General features: G+C 50.7%; 1 protein-coding gene across 4 annotated transcripts; it reads left to right on the top strand.

Annotated features, from left to right (window-relative positions):
• Positions 1 to 43: 43 nt before the first annotated feature.
• UBE3B (ubiquitin protein ligase E3B) lies at positions 44 to 24,757 on the top strand. 4 transcript variants are annotated; one of them, XM_027689295.1, is made up of 29 exons: positions 44 to 152; positions 939 to 1,041; positions 1,465 to 1,658; positions 2,094 to 2,214; positions 3,507 to 3,566; positions 3,918 to 4,022; positions 4,116 to 4,212; positions 4,871 to 4,956; positions 5,596 to 5,678; positions 6,623 to 6,728; positions 7,379 to 7,499; positions 8,154 to 8,331; positions 8,718 to 8,887; positions 9,623 to 9,790; positions 10,562 to 10,733; positions 11,327 to 11,445; positions 12,051 to 12,165; positions 12,544 to 12,643; positions 13,001 to 13,120; positions 13,454 to 13,630; positions 13,711 to 13,821; positions 14,390 to 14,527; positions 14,695 to 14,760; positions 16,986 to 17,044; positions 18,608 to 18,790; positions 19,264 to 19,375; positions 19,698 to 19,790; positions 20,446 to 20,651; positions 24,599 to 24,757. In XM_027689295.1, the coding sequence occupies exons 3-28, from the start codon at positions 1,498 to 1,500 to the stop codon at positions 20,635 to 20,637; spliced, it is 3,213 nt and encodes a 1,070-aa protein (XP_027545096.1). In that variant the 5' UTR covers positions 44 to 152; positions 939 to 1,041; positions 1,465 to 1,497; the 3' UTR covers positions 20,638 to 20,651; positions 24,599 to 24,757. The 4 variants fall into 4 exon arrangements, with proteins under 4 accessions (XP_027545096.1, XP_027545095.1, XP_027545094.1 ...); XM_027689294.1 differs by lacking the exon at positions 24,599 to 24,757 and adding an exon at positions 22,619 to 23,096; XM_027689293.1 differs by lacking the exon at positions 24,599 to 24,757 and having other exon boundaries at positions 20,446 to 23,096.
• The last annotated feature ends 316 nt before the right edge of the window (positions 24,758 to 25,073 follow it).

The raw sequence follows: 25,073 nt of genomic DNA, 5'->3' as shown, positions 1-25,073 counted from the left end.
CCCGCCGGGCATCTCCGGGCGGTGCCGCGCTACGCTCCCGCTTCACCGGCTTGGACCGGCCCGGCCCAGCACGACCCGGTTTGTCCTGGCCCAGCCCAACCTTTCCGGTGCCAGCGGAGCCCAGCGCCGGCTGCTCTCCCCGCGCGGAGCCGGTGAGCAACGGGCGGAACGGCAGCGGCGGAGCGGGTTGGCGGCCGGACCCGGGGAGCGGACCCGGGGTGCGAGGAGGGGGCTCCGGCCGCGGCCTGAGGGGACCGGGGGGTCCCGGAGGGTCCCGGGGCCGCTCGGCCCGGCCCGGCCGGCCCGGTGTCCGCCAGGGGCGACGGTGAGGGCCCGGGGGCTGCGGGGTCCGCGGGGTGAGCGGCGCGGAGGGAGCCTGGGCCCGGAGGGGGGGGGCTGTGAGCGCGGGTGGGGGGCTGGGAGGGGACGGGGGGGGGCTGAGGGAGGTCTGGGGGTGCTCTGAGGGCGGCCGGGAGGCTGCGAGAGGGTCTCGGGCAGGCTGCGAGGAGGTCCCGAGGAGGCTCTGAGAGGGGCCCGGAGGGACTGTAAGAGGGGTCTGAGAGGGTTATGAGAGGGGCCCTGGGGGGGCTGTGAGAGGGGTCCGGGGGCGCTCTCTGGCTGCTTTGCTCGCGGCCTGGCCCAGTCCCGAGGTGTGGAGCCCACTTCGGGGGCTGTGGTGGCTCCCGGTCCTGCCCCCCACAGCTCGGGGGTGGCACCTGCTCGGATCCCGCCGGTCCCTGTGGCCCTGGATCGCCCTGTCCTTCCCACACGGAGTTATCCCTGCTCCCCAGCAGCCACTGCCCACAGCCCTGGGGCTGCTGCTCCTCTCCTGGAGCTTTTCCCACTTACCCTTCCCTTGCTGGTGCACCGAGAGGGAAATCTGGCCCAAAGGACTTAGAACTGCACAGGGAAGCTCTAAACCTCCAAACCACCCACAGGGAATGTGCTGATCCGTGCAGAAGCTGCCCCAAGGCACTGGGTGGGATCATGTGTGTGTGTAAATGAGCACTGCACACTTCTCCTGAAGAAGGGACCCCTCAGGTGAGTTCCTTGTCACTGTTTATAAAGTTCCTGTTGGCTCTGGGTGTTTTATCTGGTGAATGGCAATAGATCAGTGTCCCTTGTGCCCTTTGTCCCCTGTCTCTGCCTGTAGAGTTTTTCTTGCCTGTGAACATAATAGAGGCTGGAAGGGGAGGTGGAGTTCAGGAGTGGAAAACAGTGTCAGAACACCAGTTTATTTATTTTTTTCTTCTCAAAATCTCTCTGCCTGCAGCAGCTGTGGACTGTGCTGGAAGGTCCTGTGTCAGTGTGTGTGTCCTGGGGCAGCCCCGTGACAGGGCCCTGCCTGTGTGTGCTCACGTTTATTCCTCTGCTGTTGGGTTCTCCCCTCCCTGGATGTTGCTGCAGTCAGTGCAGAGGCAGAGAATTGCTCTACCCTGTGTGTTTTCCCCCCTCTGCTCCCAGTTTTCCAGGTGTCTGCTCCCCAGAGCCCCAGCCATGTTCAGTGCCAGCCAGAGCTCCCGGGCGCAGTTCCTGGACAAGGCACGGCAGGCGCGGGAGGAGCGGCGGGAGCTGAAGGAGAGGGAGCGAGCGGCTGTGCAGCTCCAGGCCCTGGTCAGGAGGTTCCTGTGCCGCTGCCGCCTCCAGAGGGACATCAGGTGTGTGGGATTCATGGAATCATGGGGTGGGTTGGGTTGGAAGGGAGTTAAAGATCAGCTCATTCCAACCCCTTGCTATGGCAGGGACACCTTCCACTAGTCCAGGTTGCTCCAAGCCCTGTCCAACCTGACCTGGAACACTTCCAGGGATGGGGCAGCCACAGCTTCTCTAGGCAACTTGTGCCAGGGCCTCACCACCCTCACAGGGAACCATTCCTTCCCAATGTCCCATCTAACCCTGCCCTCTGGCAGTGGGAAGCCATTCCCCTTGGTCCTGTCACTCCAGGCCCTTGTAAAATGTCCCTCTTCTTCTGTCCTTTTCCATTTCCCTTCCCTTTTCCCTTTCCCTCCCCTTTTCCTCCTGGAATTCTACCTTTGCTCTTATCTGGAGAGATTTTCTTGGCTTTTAACAACTCATTTTTCTCACTTTGATAGGAAGGAGGTGGATGATTTCTTTGGTACAAATGAATCTGGCTCAAGTAAAAGAAGTGCTCTGTCTGTGTTCAGAATTGCCAGGAAACTGCTGTTTGTGTTCAATCCCAAAGAGGACAAGGAGGTGAGGACACTGCCCTGACCTGCTGCTTTTCTTTTGAGGACATGTTTTAACATGTTAAATATGTTTAATTCATTATCCAGTGATCCCGTAAGTTCCTGCAATGTATTTTGGCCTCAGAAATGTGGTCCCTGTCTCCCGGTCCTTCCTGGAGGGATCTGCCTGTAGGAATGAAACAGGAGATGCCTTGAATTTTTCAGTAGTGGTTCTGTATTCAGGGCATGGTTTGGTGGATGTTTTTCCTGGTGACTGTGCCAGCTGCAGGAACTGAGCAGTGCTGAGGATTTTGGCACAGCAGTTCCCCAGGTGGGGACCTTGTGGCAGCTCCCAATGAGCTGTGCTGGCTCTTTGTGTCTGATCTATGTCTGTTGATATCTGATATATCTGGCTTGGCTTTCTGAACATGCCCTGAATTTGTGGGTTCAGAGTGAAGCCCTGAGATGATGAATTTTGCTCCAGGAAATTGTGAGGGCTGATTGTAAGGAAACAACTGGGAAATGAAAGGCTGTGTTTAAACTGCAGCAGTGGGCGATTTTTTTCAATCTCTGTTCCATTGAAGTCTGTGCTGCAAATGCAGTTTTCTGTAGATACAGCAGCAGAAAAAGCCCTGTGCATGTTACATACACATTTTTAAGTGCCTGGCATCCCTCAGAAGCTCTGCACTGCAGCAATTGGGTGCATTGGTGAAATAATCCCTTCTAGTTCCTCTTCTCCCTCCCCTTCCAGCAGCAAGTCCATCCCGTGCTGAGCCAAGGACTGGACTCTACTCCTTCCCACTCCATTTCCAGACACTGCTCTCAGCTGGAATAACCCCAGCAGCCAGTTCCTTAGCTCAGGGTGGCTTTATACCTTGCAAGCATGTGGGAAATACATGGCCTGAACATGTAAACCTGGACTGAAATGATAATTCAGGCATTGTGGATGTGATGGCTGAGTTCTGCTGGGATGTCCAGGAGTCTGGGACACTGCTGCACTCTTTGGCACTAAGCTGTTCTTGCTGAACCCCAGCAGGAAGATGCTTTTCCTGGTGCTGGTGAGGGAGGCAGTTTAGCAGGGAGGCTGCAGGAATTCCTCCTGTGGATGAGCTCTGTGCTCAAGGAGGGAATTCTGCCCAGCAGCGGTGTGCGTGTGCTTCCAGGGAAGGAGCCATCAGTACTGACTGGAGTGTGTGTGTGTGTAGAACATTTGCTGTTTGACCCAGGGAGATCTTGCTCCTTCTGCTGAGCTGTTCCTCGTGCTTTTCCAGAATAACCCTTCCTGTAGTTAGAACTAATCTCACCTTATTATTTCCCCAGAGATTTGAAAAGCTGTGCCGCTGTATCCTTAACAGCATGGATGTGGAGAACGAGCCCAAGGTCAGCAGGAGGGGTTTGGTTTGGAGTGGGGGGGGTTGTTTGTATTTTAAATTCTATGTGTGGGGATTTACATGGGTGATATTTGAATTTTTAGCTTTCAGAAGCTTCTGAACTCTGCAGAGATTCCATGGTGAAAGTTTGGGCAAGCCCTTTACTATTGCTCTGATATTTTTATTGTGTACAACCATGGGAGTTAAAGAGCAGTTGATTCTGGAGTGGGTGGTGTCCTTTGACCAGGGAGTTTGGGGAGAGAAGTGTCTTGGTCCCACATCTGGGGTCACTTACAAAACTTCTGGCAATGTGCTCTGCCAAGCACAAACACTGATCACTGAGTGTATCCCCCTTCCTCAGGTGTGGTACGTGTCCCTGGCTCTCTCCAAGGATCTCACGCTCCTATGGATAAAGCAGATCAAAGATATTTTGTGGTTTTGCTGTGAATTTCTCAAGCAGCTCAAGGTAAGGACTGTTTTCTTTGTGTTTTCTCTCCCTACATTTAACAGTTGGCACAAAGGTAATTAGGTTTATTAACCCTGATGTTTGTTATCACAGCCTGACATCCTGCAGGACTCCAGACTGGTCAATCTGCACCTCACAATGCTCGTCACCTTCACAGACACTTCGACCTGGAAAATCCTCCGGGGAAAAGGTTTGTGCATTAATTCCTTAAGATTTGGGACTCGCTATTAAAATCCTCTGAGGGCCCTGGCACAGGTTGCCCAGAGAAGCTGTGGCTGCCCCATCCCTGGGAGTGTCCAAGGCCAGGTTGGATGGGGCTTGGAGCAACCTGGCCTAGTGGAAGTTGTCCTGCTCATGGCAGGATGTGGGACTGAATGATCTTTAAGGTCCCAAACCATTTTGGGATTGTGTTTTTGCACCTTGTCCCCTCCCCATGGTTACCACAAAGTTTCATTTTGCTCCTGTGCTTGCACAAAACAAGGATTCCCTTGGGATTAGACTGTTCCCCTTGAGATTAGAATGTTTCCCTTAGGACACCAACAGTTGTTACAATGTTTTTATAATATTTCAATTCCCTCCCCCAAGTGGTCCAGGGATAAGGGAATAGGGAATATGCTTTTAGCTCTCAGTTTCTGTAGGAAATACACATAGACAAATATTGTGAGGAAATGAGACTTCCATCTCAAGCAAGACCGTGTGAAATGCTGCCCAAATGATGGGGTTGTGGATAAGGATAAGGACACTGTGCAAGGAGGGCTTGGGCAGTTCCAAAGTGCTGTGCTGTGTGTGGGGAAATGTAGAGTGGGGCTGTGATGCTCTTTTGGTGACACCAGTGCTTTAACCCAAAGGTGAAACCCTGAGGCCTGCAATGAACCACATCTGTGCAAACATCATGGGACACCTGAACCAGAAGGGGTTTTATTCTGTGCTGCAGGTCAGTCTCAGCTGGTACACTCCTGTCTCCTCTTTATCCAAACAAACCCCAGTCCTGCCTGTGCTCCTTGTCCTAAAAGAGCTATTTGGATCTGTGATGGAGTGTCAGGAAGAAGCTGCTGGGGATTTGTCTGTGATCATATTTTTCTCAAAACAGTAAAACAGTCTCCCCACTCCCTCCTTTCTGTCTGTACTGCTGAATCTAAATCCTCTTAATCATCTCATAATGAGATGGACAAAGAGGAATCTTAAATGTTTTTCCTGAAATTTGCTGCTGCCACATTGTATGGGTTGGGTTTGTTTACTGGTCTGTTGGAACTTATGTAATTAACCTTTTAAATGAGAATTGGATTACCGAACTATTGCCTGTTAATTAGGAAAGCCTGAGCATCCTGTGAGTACAGGTCCTAGAGAAATAAGTGCTGTAGAGTGTCTGATTTGAGTGCAGCTTCTCTGTTCTGCCATTATTAACCTGAAGCCCTTCTAGTGCTGCCAAATAACTTGTAGGAACTGCATTTTTGGTTGCTTTGGTGTCCTTTTTCTCTGCATTAAATAAACTTGATGTCTTTTAGGAGTAATCATAATTTTTTTTTCTGAGTACTACAAGGTTTTTATTTTATTTATTTGGTTTTTATTCCAGATTTTGCTAACTAATGGCTTGGCAAGATCCAGACCTTCCTTGTCCAAGGGCTCTTTAACTGCCATCTTCTCCCTGGCACTGCGGTAAGGGAGCTGGAGCTGCTCCCGGGGATTTATAGCCAAACTTGTCTTTACTGTGCTTTTTAAAGACTTCTCCTTCTGCCAGTGTTTTCATGCCTTTGAGAGCATCACCCTGATGAAAGAAGCTGCTTTAGGCAAATGGCTTGCTTTGCTGTCATCCTTTTTCAGCTCAGAATGCCTTTGAGTCAGTAATTAGTGTGAGCAGCACTTGAGGGTGCAGCTCAGCTCAGACTGCAGGGTCTGTTTGTTGAACCTCAGAAGGGTTAGAGCTCTCCAGGTGAGCTTGTTGTGCCTCTCCACGATGAACTGCTGCTGCAGGTGTACCTTTTACTCCATCTGCAGGGGAAAAGTTTGTCCCTGAAGCAACACTTTGGAAACCTGCAGCCACTAATGAGCATTAAAACCTTAGTGGTTAATTGGGTGTCACTTCCTTTCTGTGCTGTCACTGCTGGGATGGTGAGTGTGTGATGGTCAGGAGAGAAGCAGTGGGTGTCCATGTCATCCAACTTCTTCTTAAGGAAAGCAGTTAATTACTGATTTTCTGGCACTGGGGAGAAGGGGAATTAGGAGGTGAACCATTTAACCCTGAGAGTGTTGTGAGTGTGCTGTGTAAAAATGCTTTATTCTCTGAGCTGTCTTATATTCCTTTGAGCCAGAGCAGTTCTGTGAACTTGCTCTGAGAAGAGAAGTGTAAGTGAATGTTGTTTTTCTTGTGATGCTTCAAGGCCAAGGGCAGGGCTTGGAACACCCTGGTCTGATGGAAGGTATCCCTGCCCATGGCAGGAGGTGGAACCAAGTGGTCTTTAAGGTCTCTTGCAACCCAAACCATGATTCTCTGATTCCTGCTGAGGGAATAATCAGTAACCAGTTCTGAACAGCTCAGTTGAAGGCTGTGTCTTGCTTTTCTGGGTCAGGTTGTGCTCTGAAGTGTTCCTCTCTCTCTGTAGCCCTGTGGTTGCTGCACAGTTCTCAGACAACCTGTTGAGGTCCTTCCTGATCCATATCATGTCTGTGCCTGCTATAATGACTCACCTTGCTACTCTCACACCTGAGGTAAGTGGGTGATCTCATAGGATCAAAAATCTGCTGATTGTCACATCAGACCATTTGTTATTCCATTTTGTCAGCTCTTGGAACAGAGCTTTTGCATTTCTCTCTTTGCCAGTTTCAACTCTGTTGTGAAAGTGCTTGATCCTTACAAATACTCTGGATTTATAATACAGACATTATTAACACTGGTGGGATGATGGGCTGAACTGCCCTAAAATAAGTAAATAAGTAATAAAGGCATATATGACCGACAGTTTGAATTTTTCATGGCCCTACTCTTCCATTTCTGTAACCATAGACAGAGCCAAAGCAAAAATCACTCTGTTGCATGGCAGAGGATCTGAGGAGGTAACTAGTGGACTGTCCATTAATCCAATTTAATCTGCTTGGTGCAGACAGGCAGGTTTTGTGCCAAATGGGCATCCTGTGTCCTTGCAGACAGATGATTGCAAAGCTCTGTCTACAACTACTACATGACCTGTTCACCTGCAAGGGGTTTTATTTCCCAGGCCAGCTCCATGTCAAACTCTCTGTAGGGCAACAGTCTCAACTTGCTGCTTTCTTTGGAAAGAAAGGCCAGTCCCAGGTGCTGTGGCAGATCAGGTGCGGGGCTTTGTGTGGTGCCTCACGGGCAGGTCAATTGTGTCTTTCAGCGTCTGGCAGTGATAGAATCTCACGATCTGTTCCGCAAGTTCATCCTGTTCTTGAGCCGTGAGGCTCAATGCCGAGATGTTTGTGTGTGCCTGGAGGGGAGCCACACTCTCTGTTTGCTGGGTAAGCACCTGCAACACTTCTTACTATGTTTGGAAGAGAGTCTTGAGTCAGATCTTCTTTCTCCGTGGGTCAGAGCTGCCTCCAACTCATAATTTTTTGATCGTTATTTAGATAATTATTTATTTATATTTTCCAAATAATAACTGAGTCATTGGGACATTACAAACATGGTTTAAGATCTCGCAGATGGGGGAAGGGTCAGAGACCTGCAGATGGGGGAAGGGTCAGAGACTTGCTTTTGTCTGCATGTCATCATGCTGAACTGGGAAGCATCATCTCAACCGGCTTTTGACTTGGACTCCAAGAAAGGAGAAAGTATTGAAATGTGGCAGACTTGGATCCAGTTCCCTCAATGGACATGCTGCTGAAATACTTAAATTCACATTTCGGTAAAAGTTGCAAGATTAACAGTTGGAGCTCTGGAATAACCATGGATTGTAGCTTGTAGTGCTTTGTAGAGGGTGTTGGTGGCACTCAGATGAGAAGGTGGCCAAAGGGACATGTCACTGGAAATGGCTTGCTGCAGGGTGATCTCTAAGAATCACTATTGACAGAAATCCTTTCCTGGGCTTGAGGAAGGATTGGTTTTACCTGTAACCACTGTCCCACAGCATCTGTTCCTGTTAAGTCATGCTTTTCTGGTCATTCCTCCAGGTAACCTGGTGTTCCTGGGCTCCCTGAATGACCAGGTCCTGGAGGAGGAGACAGCCCACTTTGTGGGGGTGCTCATCCACATGCTCTCCTACTGCCAGAAGTACGTGTCACAGAAGAAATCCAACCTCACCCACTGGCACCCTGTTCTGGGCTGGTTTTCACAGACAGTGGATTATGGGTGAGTGGGAAGGACCTTATGGGGAGAGATGATTAAGCCTCTCCTTTTATTTATTTTCCTTTTTTTTATATGTTGCAATGTGTTTTATGTTTTGAGATGAACAGTGAGAACCTGTTCAGAATAATTTCTCAGATATTTCAGGTTCTGTCTGCACAATGTAAATTGTTGCTTTCATACACAGACTATTCCATGAGTAAATTCATGGCGTGTAGTTAAACTGGTGACCAGTGGCCATACTGGTACACTGATACAGCACCTGTGTATCAGCCCTTCCTATGAGGACCATCTGTAGGGTGGGAGCATATTCCAATTTGGATTATGAGCAAATGTATCAGTGTCACTGCCTGGTGTTCTATTCCAACCTGCCTCCCTGCCTTTCCTTCCAGACTGAATGAGTCCATGCCTCTGCTGACAAAGCAACTGCAGCACCTCTGGGGAGTCCATATGATCCGCATCCTCTTCAGTGATGTGCTCAGCAAGAAACTGCTGGAAAATCAGGAAATAGCTCAGCTGCCAACACAGCCAGTTTCCCCTCAGAACAGCCTTCCTATGAAAAGTCAGTTCTGGAGGGTTGTAGGGGGGGTTTTGTGTGTGTTTGTACATGTGTCTCACTCCCAGACTCGCAGGGCTTTGGCTTTTCCACTTATGCTGAAAGCTTTGAGTAATTACTTGCAGCAGCTGCTGCTGCTGAGGTGGGGATATGATCTCTCCTATTTGTAATTCCTGCTCAGAGTGGCTCTGTGACCTGGGGCAAAATCTCTTATTTGTGCTGGGAAAATATTTGCTTGTTTTAGCAGTTTCTTTTCATCATTTCTGGAGCTGAAATGTTTACTGCATAACTTAGTATTTCCCAAGGTAAGGTGGGGGGCAGTTTCCCCTGTGACAAGCAAGGTGAAGCTGGCTCATGCACCTGTGACAGGTGATGGTTCTGCAGAAGAGGATTTGCAGTAACTGTAAATCGGATATTTTCTAGATGCTGCCCATAGCACCAGATTCTGTGGTTACTGCAGTTAGAATCATGGAATCACAGAGCTGTTTGGGTTGAAAGGGACCTTAAAGATCATTTAGGCCACTTTCCTACCATGGGCAGGGACACCTTCCACTAGACCACGTTACTCCAACCTGGCCTTGGACACTCCCAGGGATGGGGCAGCCACAGCTTCTCTGGGCAACCTGTGCCAGGGCCTCACCACCCTCACAGGGAAGAACTTCTTCCCAATATCCCATCTAACCCTGCCCTCTGGCAGTGGGAATGGTTTTGAACATCACTTCTGTGCTTCTCTGTCCCCAGACCTGTTCAAGAGAGCGTTCCAGAAATCCGCCTCTGTCCGGAACATCCTCAAGCCGGTGGGGGGGAAGCGCGTGGACTCCGCGGAGGTGCAGAAGGTTTGCAGCATCTGTGTCCTGTACCAGACCACCCTGACCACGCTCACCCAGATCCGCCTGCAGATCCTCACAGGTCAGGGCCCCTCTGTGCTTTTCAAATCTTTTCCAATGTGCAGAAAAAAGAGATTTCCCTTATTAAATTCTGTTGACTTGTTGGTAGTTTTATTACTGACAAGAGTTTATTGACTGGGTGGGGTGGAAGGCTTGTTCCATCCTGAATCATCCAGCTGGTCAATAACATTCAGCACTACTTGATCAAGCATTAACTCTCCAGAATACAAATTGAAGCAAGTTTTCCTCTTGTGAAACCTTGCTTACACCATGTCAAACTTCAGCCTGAGTCAGTGTTTTTGGGAAGGCTGGCAATATTAATCTTTCTGTGGTGGGAACACTGGATGCTTTCATACATCTTGGGAACAAATTACCTGTCTCGGGAATGGATGGAGGAGGAGATCAGCACTGCTTTGGTCTGATGGGTAGAGAGAGTGCAGAGCTATGGGTGCTTTGTGGCTGTAGTGGTGACCAGGGGTACAGCCTTGTTGTATTCCCATCTCCAAGGTGCTGGAATGGTGATGGGATCACAGGAATTCATTATTTTCTTAAGTTGCAAAAGAATTAGGGGGAAAAGGCTTAAGGTGTGCAAACAATGCCTCATTAAAAGCTTTTTTTTTTTCTGCTTTCCTGATGATAGTACATGTCCTGTTAATGCAGACAGCCTTGGGAGCCAAATGGGATGCTCATGTTCCTCTTCTGCTTTGCAAAAGGGTCTTTGAGCTCCGAGTCACATTCGTGACTTCACAGGCAGCAGAACGAGCTTTACTGGGTGTGCTTTATATTTTCGTAGGTCTCACCTACCTGGATGATCTATTGCCCAAATTGTGGGCTTTTATCTGTGAGCTGGGACCACAGGGTGGGTTAAAACTCTTCTTGGAGTGTTTGAACAATGACACAGAGGAATCCAAGAGGCTGCTGGCCATGCTGATGCTCTTCTGTGACTGTTCCCGCCACCTCATCACGTAGGTAGCACGTGGGGGCTGCTCCCTGCATTTGTTATATGAAGCTGTTGTGTTCCTGAAGTTTTAGGAGAAGTAGTTAAGGTTTTATGCCTTTTCATTAAGATAATTAGGCAGGGTAAAGCAGCAAGATTTTGGGATGAAGTCCTGAGAAATAAAGGGCTTCAAAAGGACTTTCCCCATCAGCCATGTGCTGCTTCAGGAATATCCAGCTGGCTGGACTGGTAATAAAACTGGGAGGAGAAAGAAGCAGCACAAAGGATGGGAAAGGGGGTGAAAAATTGCCCTTGCTGGTCAGGAGAGGCAGTTCTCTTAGCTTGAATGGTGCAAAAGTTTTTTTTGGGGTGATAGCGCAGGTCCTTTTAAGCCTGAAACTCTGGCTTTGCTTGTATCTCAGGCTTTCATACCATCTTCTCTTAGGATCTGCTATCAATCAAAATCCATAAATAAGGTTTAGTTGTTTATGACTTTAGATCCTCATGGGTGTCAGTTGTCATAGAAATAAGAGCTGCTGCTAAAGGATAATGTGCCTTTATGAAAATTTCAAAAGGGAATTAAATTTACACTTGTGCATTTGCATTTGTTTGCTCTGACAGGATTCTTGATGACATAGAGGTCTATGAAGAGCAGATTTCATTCAAGCTGGAGGAGCTCGTTACCATCTCCTCTTTCCTGAATTCCTTCGTGTTTAAGATGATCTGGGATGGAATTGTAGGTAAGTGCTTTTAGTAGCTTGAGTTGATACTACTGTTAGAACAACAAATGGCATTAATTTTGGAATTTAAAGCTTCTGCTAATTATTACTTGGCACAAAACCCACTACTATATGGGAATATGTCCCAGTCTCTTGATGTCCAGATGCCACTGTCGTGCTTGGCATCAAATACTGAGCACTTTCCTATTTCCAGTAAGAATTTGTGTAACAAACAGGCATGATAGGCATGTTGGTTTTTGGCAGGGATGAAGTTTAGCACGGCTGGGCTGTGTGTTGGACAGTAATGCAGTGCTGGGACCAGGCCTGCTCAGGTCTCTGCAGATATCTGGTGTTGATCTGTCTGCTGGTTAATTTGGGTACAGCTCAGCTCTGGTAATTAGATGAGATAGTCCAGTTCTGTTGTGAAATGAGATGGCTTTGATGTAGCTCTGATCAAAGAAGACACTGTGTCTCCTGCAAGGCACAAAATCCATCCCTGCAAGGGCGGTGAAGGTCAGGAGGAACACACCTGTCCTGTTACTGTGGGCTGGTGATCAATGGGTTGCTCTTGGCCACTCCTGTTTCCTGGGGTGCCTGGGCATGTCTGCTTTGTCCCTTCTGTGCAGAGAATGCCCGAGGGGAGACCCTGGAGCTGTTCCACTCCGTGCATGGCTGGCTCATGGTGCTGTATGAGCGGGACTGTCGCCGGCGCTTTGCTCCCGACGAGCACTGGCTGCGCAAGTGAGTGTCCAGGGCAGGGGTCATGTGCAGTTCTGTGCCTGTCCCAGTGCCCCAGGTCCTCTGTGTAGCCTGGTTTGAGATCCATTCTTTAAATTCTGCCTGTGAAATCGAGGTGAGAACTGCTCCCTGTGTTTGCAGTTAAGAACACCCCTCATGTTGTGCTGCTTTTCCGTAGTGTGAGGTTTAGGTGGTGCTTTGAAACCTGACTCAGCACCCAAGAGCTTGAGTGCCTCCAGCCTTCTCACCTTCTTACAAGGGTGCACCTGAGCACTTAAGTCATCTTTGAATCATTGCAGGTTTCCTGTCTCCTGCCCCCAGCTATTCCCCACACCTGGGCATTTCTCAGGGATGTCTGAAACTCTGCCTTTCTTTGTAAAGGGACCTCAAACCCAGTGTGCTCTTCCAGGAGCTGGACAAGGACAAGAAACGAGCCCAGCTGCTCCTGCAGTACATCCCACACGTCATTCCCCACAAGAACGTGAGTGGTACGGGGGGCAGAGGATGGAGGCTGAGAAGGCACCGAGCTGGGTGGGCTGGGGTGGAAGGGACACGTGTCTGGAGCATTTTGTGATTGAAATGCCAGTTGAACAGAAGTCTTCTCCTTCCTTCCCACCTCTCCCCAGTATATTTCCTCTAAATGTCTTGATTTCTGTTGTTGAGACAGAACTGATTTGTGTGGGTAGCTGCATGGAGTGAGTGAGTGCCACTGGCATTTCTGGACCCAGCTGGGATCGGGACAACCAGGAGTAGTTCTGGGTGTGTGTTCCAAAGCCCTGCTGCACTGTAGGATAAGGATCCTTGTGGATGAAGACTGACATTTGTTTTCTTTTTGAAGAGGGTGCTGCTTTTCCGAAACATGGTCACAAAGGAGAAGGAGAAGCTGGGGCTGGTTGAAACCAGCTCGGCATCCCCTCACGTCACACACATCACCATCCGCCGCTCACGGATGCTGGAGGTGAGGGACCTGCCCTGCAGGAGCCAACTAACAGGCCAGCACCTTGGCCTGACAAAAACATGGGCCCAGGGTGTGTTTTTACCTTCTCCATGGGTGTTGAGGGACCCGTCAGTCTCAGAACTGATGATACAGGAAAAATGCTGGACCTTTGTTCAGTTCAGCTGCTCCAGACCTGGAGTTTTGACTCAGAAAATGCTGCTCTTTTTGAACACAAGGTTCAATAGCAATGCAGGCTTCTATGGTGTATCTGTCTCTTGTCTCTGCTGCGTGTCTGTGTGGGTGTTTTATGTGTCTCCCTCCGTGACTGTGCCCTGGATCTCCCGGTCTGTGTAGGATGGATACGAACAGCTCCGGCAGCTTTCCCAGAACGCCATGAAGGGAGTGATCAGAGTGAAGTTTGTGAATGATCTGGGAGTCGATGAGGCTGGTATTGATCAGGATGGGGTCTTCAAAGAGTTTCTGGAAGAGATAATTAAAAAAGTGTTTGACCCTGCACTCAACCTGTTCAAGGTATGACCCAGGTGCTGACTGTGGTGACCCCCTGCAGACAGGAACAGACTGGCTCACTGTGCTCTTACCTCTCTGCACAGACCACCAGTGGTGATGAGAGGCTGTATCCATCCCCAACATCCTACATCCATGAGAACTACCTCCAGCTCTTCGAGTTTGTGGGGAAGATGCTTGGGAAGGCTGTATATGAGGTGAGCCAGAAGCACCATAACAGAATATTGTCACTGGTGGTACAGTTCTGTGGGGGTACCTTTGAAAGCATCTCTTGTGCTTGGGGAGGTGTTACTGAAGAGGCGAGTTTGGAAAAAGGACTTGCACAAAGACACTCATCGTGGAACAGCCTGGAATTTCTTCAGGCATGTGTTAAGAATAATCTGGGACACACCTTGATTATTCCTCGTGATGCTGGGGCACCAGCTGGAATAGTCTGTTATTTTGGTGTTACACTTTCCAAGGATCCATTTGTTGGTGCCTTAAAGGGACGTGTCAGAAAGGTGGATGGAGTGGCAGAATGACCCACTCCATGTAAGTTCTTTCAAAGGAAACATCGAGTTCCCCTGTTCCTTTTTGCACTTGCTGCAGTAATTAATGGATTTTAAGAGGATGTGGGTTTTGTAGCTGATTTCAGTGCCTTGCAAAGATGCCCTTTGCACTTTTTCCACATCACAAGCTCTACCTGCAGGCCTTGCAGATAACCAAAGTTGTCACACATAACATATGTGGGGCAAGACCTTACCTGTGCATTTTTCTTGACCACAGGGAATAGTTGTGGATGTACCATTTGCTTCCTTCTTTTTGAGTCAGCTCCTTGGGCACCACCACAGTGTCTTCTACAGCTCCGTGGATGAACTTCCCTCCTTGGACTCTGAATTCTATAAAAATCTCACTTCAATTAAGGTTTGAGCATCAACTTTCCTGTTGTTCACCTCCCTGATCACTGCTGTTAGAAACAGTCCATTACAAGTGCCTTTGGGGTACTGAACTTTTTTAAAACCACCCTGGATGTAACTGGTGGTTCTGCTGCTGAACACTGACCTTCTTTCCCTTTCCCTGTTGTTCTCCAGCGTTATGATGGTGATATCAGTGACCTGGGCTTAACACTGTCCTATGATGAAGATGTGATGGGTCAGGTAGGTTTTTTCCAGTGAGATGTCAGACCTTATCCTTACTTTGTCCCAAACACCCTCTTTGTGCTGTCATGGAGTAGAATCATAGAATATCCTCAGTTGGAAGGGACCCACAAGGATCATCAGGGTCCAGCTCCTGATAGATGATGATGAGCAGAATTCTGGGCACTGTTAGAATCCACAGCCCTGGCTGTTCCTCTTGGTTAGATCCCAGCTGATCCACGTGGGAGTGTCTCCTTGTTTGTCTGGCCGGTGCTACCAGAAGAGCCTTTGAAGCACTGAGGGGTCCTGAGGGTTGTTGCCCACTGCTGTGATAAGCCTGGGGTGCCAGAAGTGGCAGATTTGTTGTCCTTAGAGCAGAGAAATACACCTGCAGTCAAATTTGCCAGCAGAAAACAAATATTATTCTCTGCTGAACTCTCCGAGAGCTGATGTTGAGCATCTAAAAGCCAGGAGTGTGTCCCAGCTCGCACTTTTTACTCTGGAACTGTGTTTCTGAGCATAGTCAGGTGGATGCTCTGTGTGGCCCATCTGAGCAGGAATCCCCGTGGGACTGACTGGGAAATGAACTTGTGTTTGATTGTGGTGAGGGCTGAGCTCTGCTCTTCTTTGCAGAAGAAATGCCTGTGCTGCAAGGCTGGCTCAGCTTCAGGGCTTCTCTGAGCTCAGCTCAGAGATTCAGTATTTAGCTGTGAGCAGAGAACAGCTTTTTCCACAAAAAGATTGCCCTCTGACCCTTAATTTTTCTGCTGCCAGGGTTTTTTCCTTTCTAGTTGAAAAAGTGTTTAATGCTTTCCCTGCATAACTGGTTTTCCTTTCTTTTAAAGAAGAATCTCTATGTGGGGAGAAATTCCTTTTCTTCCAGCACAGCTATTTCTGTCAGAGAAACTTGAAGCGTGTGAGGAGGTCTCTTGGCCTAGAGAAGAAAAAGCTGTTTGTCAGTCCCTTAGGAAGGCTTGAAGGTACTTGGTTGCACTTGAGCCCTGGGCTCTGTGATGTTGTGTGAGTGTAGCTGGAAAATCTGGAGAGATAAGATAAAAATGCCTTTGCTGTCAGTGTGTTGTGGCTGCAAATTCCGTGGGGAGCCCCCAGCCTGTGCTGATCCCAGGCACCGAGAGTAGGATAGATCCAGTGGCACAGAGACCACTGAGTCAGGGAGTGTCTGTCTGGGGCAGCTTGTCCTTGAGAGCTTGGCATGCTGCATTTTTATTCCTCAGCTGGCAAGTTTGTCCAGGAGCAGCACTAGCCATGAAAATGCACCTGCACAGTGAGTGGGAAGAGCTGAGTGTGGACACAGCCCTGCTCTGCACCACCAGGGGCTGTGCCCACTGCAGGACACCTTCCTGCTGCCTCAGGATTGCTGAGGGTTCAGCTTTGAGGGCTTTTTTGAAAAATAAAAGTTGGAAACAGGGTATAGAGCCCAGCAATGAGATATGGAAGGCTGTGGAACACTAAGGTTAAAAATAAACCAGGCTCTCCTGTTTTCCCTGTGCTTTGGCCGTGCTGAAGGAGCCAGGTGGGATAACCCTGAATGAACTGTGTCCCTGCTGGGGTAGGGGTGTTGGGCACAGGTGAGCTGAGCTCATTCCTTGAGCTCTGCTCTCTCCTGACCTTGGAATTCCCCTGGAGCTGAGGCAGGGAGGCCGCTCTGATGTGTGAATAAAGACTTTCTGCCTCAGTTTGTGCAAAGATGAGTCATGTGTAGCCAGCACCTGGAGGACCCTGCACTGTCCCTGAGCCAGAGGGGAGCACCAGGCTGGGAGATCCTTCCCAGCTCTCTCCCTTGCTGCCTGGAGTGCCCAGCTGGAGGGACAGGAGCTCCTGGATGAGACCTGTGGATCAGCCAGCTTTGGATTGTGCTGTTAGACTGAGCTATCTGAGGCTCTGAGCTTGTTCAGCCCGTGGATTCTGGGATTGTGACAGTCCCCCAGGGCTCTTGGAATTGATTTGTGTGCGGTTCAGCAGTGATGGATCAGGCTGCAGAGGAGGCTTCCTGGGAGAAGGGCTGGCTCTGCTGGTGGGAGAGTTGGAGTTCCTGCTGTTCCATTGCTCTGTTAATAGTTAAGTGAAGCTGGTTCAAGGCAGAAGCAGGATTATTACTTAAATTTTAAATCCTACTGTTTTATTGTAAAAATAAATGTTTTATGGGGAGGTAACAGCTTGGCATGGTATTTCCTTCCATTGTGGTTCCAGGCAGTAATTAGCAATCCAATCATTTCTTCCCTCAGCTTGTTTGCCATGAACTTGTTCCTGGAGGGAAGACCATTCCCGTTACCAATGAAAATAAGTAAGTACAGCAATTACATTTTTAAGGTCACTACTGCGAAATACTTTATTCTAGTTCCTTGGGCTTGCATCTGGAATGAATTGAGATAGATTGGAGTAGAAGGAGCACATAAATATCTTAATGGAATTTACTGGTTACAGTTCATCGGCAGAAATTGTATTAAATTTGATTTGCAAAATAAAAATTGACAATTTACTTCTTGAAACAGCACTTCTGAGGTCAAAGGCACACAGTCAGGGAGATTCTGCAGGATTTAATGATGGTGATGGATACAGACAGATGGATTCAAAGCAATTCAGGCACACGGTGGTGAACACAGAGGGCACAGATGCTCAAAGACACCTTGGAGCAGACAGATCTCCTCAGAATGATAACATGTGGCAGTTGTATAAAGCACCGTGGTCGGAGCAGACAGTGGTGAATTCAAATGCAGTCGACAGTCGTTCTTTAGACACAGGAAATGAGAGGAGACACCGAGCCCTGGGGCTATTTTCACAGATAACCGGCTTTTAGATAGTTATCTCAAATGTCAACTCGGGAGCCTGAAAGCCAACCCCACCTTTTTGTTCCCTTCATTTTTTTTTTCTCTTCCCTATCCCCTTCAGTGATCATAAAAGCAGGATGAAATATCTATTAAGCAGATGTGTGTTTGAACTGGTAATCTGGGGGTTGTTCTCTTTAATGGCAAATGAAAGCTGCGTCCTACCTGAGGATTTGGCTGTGCTAGTCGTGCTCTGCAGTCTGATGTTCCCAGTCTTCTCCCTTCTCCAGCTCTGACCAGGGAGTTTGCATTTGAAAGAATCTTCCTCAGCCTTGTCAGAAGTCAGCTCAGGGAGAAAGTTGAAAGTCCTGGATGTTGCTCTAATCATTTACAGTGGGAACTTTGAAGCTTTTGCACACAAACTGGGAGCTGGGAAGGAGCAGAAGTGTTGGGAGACGAAGCAATCTGGGAACAACTCTGTCTGGGAATTGTGGAGTGAGGTGACCTGGCCAAAAACCCAGTCAGTGGGATTGTGATGGGGTCTGCCAGGGAGCTGAGGAAGAAGAATCAGCAAATTCAGGTGTTTTGCCTGTGGGTGAGAAGAGGAAGCCCAATGGTGCCTCCCTGTAACAAACAGGGCTCCTCTTCCACACTCCTGGAGGGAGATGGGAATGTGCTGTGTGGTTTTGGTGTGCTCATTCTCCAGCCATGGGGGCAGGAGCACTAGAAGAGTGTCTGCCTGAGGATCTGATCCTTTAAAGAGGAGTTGGGTGTGTGCTCCCCTCTGTGAGCTGTGTCTGGCCAAGGCTGATGAAGGGATTATTGGAGCCAATTAGTCTCTGGGTTGTGCAGGAGCTCCAAGAAATGAGCAGAATCACAGAGGTGGGGAAGGGGGCAAAGTCTGGGCAGAACAACATCTTTATGTGCTTAAATAAAGTTCAGAGCCCTGAATGGGAAAGTATAATCCCTTTCCAGGCAGTCACAGTCCCTTTGGGGCTGGAGAGACAGGTCAGGACTGGCACGGGGGGTACCCCTGGCTGCTCCATCCCTCCCTGCCACCTGCCCTGCCCTGTCCCACCCAGGATCAGCTACATCCACCTCATGGCTCACTTCCGGATGCACACCCAGATCAAGAACCAGACAGCCGCTCTCATCAGCGGCTTCAGGTCCATCATCAAGCCCGAGTGGATCCGGATGTTTTCCGCGCCGGAGCTGCAGCGCCTGATCTCCGGGGACAACGCTGAGATTGACCTCGAGGACCTGAAGTAAGTGAGCAGCTCGTTCTGCTGGGCCTCCCCTCAGCAAGCCAGTAAACTGAGCCCCTTCATCACAGAGCTTATGGCAGGCTGGAGGAGACTGGCTTATCCACAACGTTGTGCTCTTCCTCATTGGAATTTGAGGAGCAAGCAGAGACAGAGCTGAGGAACATGTTCCTTAAAGCTAATTTGGATAATTAATGAATGGGAAGGGTCCTTTCTTCCACTGGTTCCTGGGAGCAGAATTTCTCCCTGCCCTTCCCTTTCCTCTGACCGAGTGCCCAGTAAGTGCTGGTGGGGACTCAGCGCCGTCAGTGTCAGCTGGAGCAGTGAACTGACTCATGGCAGAGGGTTTGGAACAGGATGAGCTTTAAGGTCCCTTCCAACCCAAACCATCCTACATGACTGATCCTTGCAGCACTTGTCAGCTGTGCCCCTCCTGCTGCTGTGACACAGGCCTGGCAAAACCTTTGTCTCCCCAGAAAACACACCGTGTACTACGGGGGCTTCCATGGGAGTCACCGGGTCATCATCTGGCTGTGGGACATCCTGGCCAATGACTTCAGCCCTGAGGAGAGAGCCATGTTTCTCAAGGTAAGTGGGAAATCATGGCAACCCAGCCTGGGCTTTGGGTGGGTGGGCCAGTGCTGTTCTCCAGTTCCCTGGGTGCTTTCTGCCACTGATAAAAGGAGTATCAGAATCCTGGACACCCAGACGTGCCCAGCAGGCAGAGTTCCTGAAAATGCTCTGGTGTCACCATGAATGCTCTGCACAGCTGTCACTCCTCAGGCAGGGCTGTGCACCAGAGCTCAGTGCTATTGGGGTGCACAGTGCCAGTCCCAGCAGTGCTGTGTTATTTCTGTATGGCTGTTCCTGCCCTCTCTGCTCCCATCTTCACTCTCCATGCTTTTTTCAGTTTGTGACCAGCTGCTCCAGGCCTCCACTTCTGGGCTTTGCCTACCTCAAGCCTCCTTTTTCCATCCGCTGTGTGGAAGTCTCTGATGATCAGGTGGGCACTCTGCTTACTCCTGGCTTAGGCATTCCCTGCCCAGCTTCTCCCCCTTTGTCTGACCAGGAAACTCCTAAAGTGGGAAGATTAGATGTTAGTATTAGGAAGGAATTCTTCCCTGTGAGGGTTCTGAGGCCCTGAGGTTGCCCAGAGAATTTGGCAACTAGAGAAGCTGCGGAAGTGTTCAAGGCCAGGTTGGACAGGGCTTGGAGCAACCTAGTCTAGTGCAAGGTGTCCCTGCCCATGGCAGGGGGTGGCACTGGATGAGCTTTATGGTCCCTCCAACCCAAACCATTTCATGATTCTGTTTGTGCTCTATAGGACACAGTGAAAACAATCCCACCCCCCAACAGAATGCTGATGGCTGCACCTGCCTCTCCCCACACACAGCAGCTCTGGGCTCTCTCTGCCTGTGTCGAGGGCTGTGTTTTCCCCTCAGGATCTCCCTGTGTTCCCCTGTTCCCCCCCTCCCCTGTCTCCCTGCGCACTCTGCCCGTGTCACAGCACTGCAGTTACAAGCAGAACTCCCTGTGGGCAGACAGAGCCTTGGGGTTTGGCCCTCCCTGTTGCCAGTGGCAGGTTTTGTACTGGCAACCCTGCCCCATGTGCAGGCCCCGTGGCACAGAGGGAGGTGACAGCTGTGTGCCTGTTGCAGGACACGGGGGACACTCTGGGCAGCGTCTTGCGCGGCTTTTTCACCATCCGCAAGAAGGAGCCGGGCGGGCGGCTCCCGACCTCCTCCACCTGCTTCAACCTCCTCAAGCTGCCCAACTACAGCAAGAAAAGCATCCTGAGGGAGAAGCTGCGCTATGCCATCAGCATGAACACTGGCTTTGAGCTGTCCTAGGCGGCCTGCACTCGGTATGGGGCTCGGAGCTGCTGCCGGAGGGGAGGCTTCATGCATGGAGCCTGGATCAGCTCCCAGGAGCCACGGCTCACTTGAGGGCTGGAGACATGCAGCTGGGAGTGGAGGTTTACTGGGATCCCGGGAAGAGCTGCTGGGCTCAGGGCTGGCTCTTCTTGGGCACAGCTCCAGGCTGGAGGAGGTGATGGGCCTGACCCAAAACACTTCACTTGACACCCACATAAATTGTCTTTCAAAGCAAAACCCCGGGGGAGCACAAAAGGAACATTCCAAGTGCCAGTCAGATTAGTGACCGTGAGACCCCCAGCAGGCTGGGCAGGCCAGGCAGCTGCTGCTGTGGGAGTGCTGCTTTCCCCTTTCCCAGGAGCTGCTCTGGGTGGAAGTGAGTCTGTGGGAAAGGCAGAGAGATGACAGAGCCCACAGGGAGACGAGTGGGAGGCAGCAGCATTGGATGTGCCCCAGACGGGCACTGCTCACTCAGGTACTGCAGGGGGGTTCCAGGTGCCCTCCAAGGCCCTTGGTGTGTCTCAGAGAAGGAGCCACATGCCAGACCCGGGAAGCAGCAGGTTAAACACGAGCAGATGGACCCTGTGGCTCTCAGGAAGGTCTGGGAGTGCTGGAGGTTAAGAGCTGGAGCAGCAGGCGTGGGGTCAGTGTGCTGAGCCAGCTGTGCCTCTGCCAAGTTCTTGCCAGAGCCGGGGCTTTGGATGGGAAGGGATTGTGTCTCAATTTCTCAGGAGCAGAAAAGGTTTAACTTTATGTAGTTTCCAGAGGGCAGGAGCTCCAGAGGACACAGCTCAGGCAGCCCTTGCTCCCCAGCACAGTGCTCAGGCAGGACAGGTTCCTCTCTGGAAACCTCCACTGGCAAAATTCCTCTTGGATGGAAGTTTCACTTCATTTGCAGGCCCTTTTCGTTAGGGAGATGTGCTGTTTCCAGCCAGGACTGGGCCTCTGTGTAACAGCCACATTTGCTTTGTTGCCAAACTATTTATTTTGGTCGCTTTGTCTCTTTCTGGCCTTATGATGTTCGCCTGTAGCAGGTGACTTTGCAGGGTGTGACAGGGGTGTTGGGAAGGTGGGGACCCTTCCTGCCATTTCTGATGAAGTCCAGAGGCACTGATAAAGTGTCTCTACAGTTTCCCACCTTGGTCCCTTGTGCTGTTGCAAGTCCTGCCCCAGCCTGGGCCAGGGAGAGGAGAGACTGGGCTGTTCCTGGGCTGTCCTGTCCATGCTGGGATTCTGACACAGAGGAAAACCATGGCATTGCTCTGTTTGGGACAGGATTGAAAACAGTCACCTTCTCCCCTTCACCCCACTAATGAAACAAGCTCCTGCACAGGCTGGTGGTGTCTGCCCTGGGTTTCCTTTGCCCTCCTGGCACTGGCAAACCTTGCCCTGCTCTGGCTGTACCCTGCCTCACCTGCTGCCCTGCTGGTCCATCCCATGGGATTCCTGTCCCCAGGTGTGCTCAGCATGGAGAAGGCTCCTGGGCTCTGGGAGACCCCCTTTCCCACGATGTTCCACATTTCAAATGGATCAGAAACACTTGGCACCGACCAACCACGAGCAGAGAGGTGGCCTTTGCCTCATCCTCCTGTCCTGGTTCAGATGGTTTTCAGAGAAATAACTCTTTTTTTAGAACTGATGCCTGGAAATGCATCTGGAAAGCAATGTCAGGATCCTTTTTCTCTGTCAAATCCGTGATATTAAACAGGAGCGATGGGAAGTGTTGGTGCGGACAGGAATGTCTGCATCCACAGGGTTCAGGGCACTGGGCTGTGAGTCAGAGAAATTAGAGAAATTAAAGATGATAGGAAATGTCTCTCTTTAATTTATTTATTTTTTTTTACATAGAGCATTTTGGCGTTAACCAGTTGGTGACTGTGTAGTTGGGAGGTCTAGGCACTGGCCTGGACCACTCATAGTTTAAATGCCACCCAAAATCTCCTTTTTTTTCTTCTAGGAAATGCAGTGTGTTGAACTAGAGCACAGTGAGTTGTTGAACACTGAAATAAAATCCTTGCTCCCCTTTTCCCTTTGTTCCTCAGGAGTACAATTCCTAGGAAAGATCTTCCTACAGACTTAGCTTGGTCCCTCTAAACCTGGAAATGTTGCACTGCGAGACACTGCTCCCCATTGTAGCTGGTGTATAAAATGTGATTGTGTGGTGACTCCCCAGTAGCTGTGGACTAGGATTTCTGTGGAGGGGCTGATTTCTGTGTCCTGGGGAGGCTGGAACTTGTGTTTACCTGAGCAGAAGGTGGGGAAGGTGTGTCAGTCCTGCCTGCTCTGTGTGTCCTGCAGGTGTTGAGCAGGGCAGGGATGGTTGTGCCACGGGAGATTAATGAGGAGCTTTTCTATCCAAGCCTCGCTACCGTGGAGACCTTGGTTACATCCCTGTGTGTCAGAACTGCAGAGAAAATAAAGCTGGTTTGAGCTCAGGTGGTTGGATGTCTCCTTGTCCTTTCCTAGGGCAGGGAATGCCCGGGTGGGATGCTCCTGGCAGAAGGGAGAGCAGAATATGGGGGGCTGGTACCTCTCAGGGAGCACCTGCCTTTAGTGGGAATCTGCCTTTGCTCTGAGGGTGGTGAGGCCCTGGCACAGGGTGCCCAGAGAAGCTGTGACTGCCCCATCCCTGGAAGTGTCCAAGGCCAGGTTGGACAGGGCTTGGAGCAACTTGGGGTACCGGAGGGTGTCCCTGCCCATGGCAGGGGGTGGAACTGGATGAGCTTTAAGGTCTCTTTCAACCCAAACCTGTCTGGGATTCTGGGATTCTCTTCCAGGCGGAGAACAGAGCTAGGTGCTCCCTTGGGAATCCCTTTTGCCAGTCTGGTTACTGGTGCCTGTGCTCAGGTGCCCCTGAGAGATGGGATCCGTGGGATGATGCTGATGGGGTGATCCGAGGGCTGCTGACCCCAGAGGGACCTGGCAGTGTTGTTTGAAGCAGGATTTGCTCGTGTCTTGGAGGAGCTTTACCTGGTCCCGCAGGGTGCTGTGACTTTGGTCCTTGGTACCTTCCTGAGGATATTGATGCTCCTTGGATGCAGGCAGAGGAGAGCCTGGCCCAGGACAAGTGCTGGGGTGAGCAGTGCTTGGTGCATGTCTGGGAATGGTGACTGGGACCACTGGCAGAGAAGGAAACAGGCTTGAAACCCAGGCAGAATCCCCCAGCACAGGAGAGGGGGGCAGCCCTGAGGTTCAACCACTGGACCCAATGTGGGGTTTGATGTTGATAACAATATTCCATATTTCTCCCCTGGCCTGGCTCTGGAAGGAGCGAGGAGCTGTGCCTGCTGCTGCTCCAGCTTCCCCCCACGATATGTGTGACCTTGTGGCCCTTTGCTGCTCATCTGTCCCTGCTCTGGAGCCCTCCTGCCCCACTCCCTGTGCCCATGGTGCCCCGGGCCGGCCCCGTGGGCATTGGGGCTCCGTGGGGAACGGGAGCAGGGATGGAGCGAGGGAGAGGCTCCCAGTCAGTGTGCAAGTGCCATTGTTTTGACACAGAGGCATCTGGCACTGTCAGAAAGAGCAAAAAGAGCCCCCACAGCAGATGCTGCCAAGGCAGAAAGCTGGCAGCAGCCAGGCAGGCCTGCACAGCGCCTGCTCTCATGGCATCCCAGCCTGGATTGGGGCATCCCGAGGGTGAGGTGGGACCATGGTCATCCGGGGCACTAGGACCGTGCAAACACTGGGCACTGCCCGGGGTGGAGCTGGGAGTGGTCAGTGGAGGCTGGTGCTTCCTCAGCAGTGCTGGCACAGAGCAGAGCTGGGTGTCCCAGCCACGGCGGCTGCTGTGTGGGCACAGGGGGTCTGGGAGCACACAGCTGTTCTGCTGCTCCTCTCCTGCTCCTACAGGCTCTCCCAAGCACCACACTCCACAAACTGGTATTCCCTGTTTGATACCCCTGTTCTGTGCAGCCTCTTGGCCTGCACCCTTTTCCAGGGCTGTTTACAGGCTGAGATGGAGAGGGAGGAGTGTGTGCCATGCTCTGGTCTCCACATCCCTGAGCAGAACGAGATCTGATGTTCCTGCAGCTTGTTTTTGTTTGCTCACTTTTCCCAAGATGTGCAGCAGTTCCTGCAACAGGTCAGTGCCCTGGTGGTAGAGGGGGCACACCTGTGTGGCACTGCCACACCTGGGTAAGTGGCACTGAACTGGTGCTCACAAAAGTGCTTTTGTGGCTGTTTCCAAGGTTGAGTTGTTCAATACTGACCCTCTGCAGGTTCCCCTGGGGGTGGTTTGAACCCTCTCTCTGTCACTGCCTCTCTATGCCTGCCCTGTGGAGCAGCAGAGGCAGAGATGGGGCACTGGGATGAGCACTGAGGTGAGCACTTGGGGCCAGGGTGCAGCACAGGTGGAGCCGAGGGGCCCAGACAGACCCTTCCTGCACACAAACAGGCCCAACCTGCTCCTGTCC

The sequence above is a fragment of the Neopelma chrysocephalum genome, unplaced genomic scaffold, assembly GCF_003984885.1.
Source record: "Neopelma chrysocephalum unplaced genomic scaffold, ASM398488v2 Primary Assembly neopelma1_77, whole genome shotgun sequence".
In the NCBI taxonomy this organism is placed as follows: Eukaryota; Metazoa; Chordata; class Aves; order Passeriformes; family Pipridae; genus Neopelma; species Neopelma chrysocephalum.
Note: the sequence above shows the minus strand (reverse complement) of the source record. Positions and strands in the feature narration are given on the sequence as shown.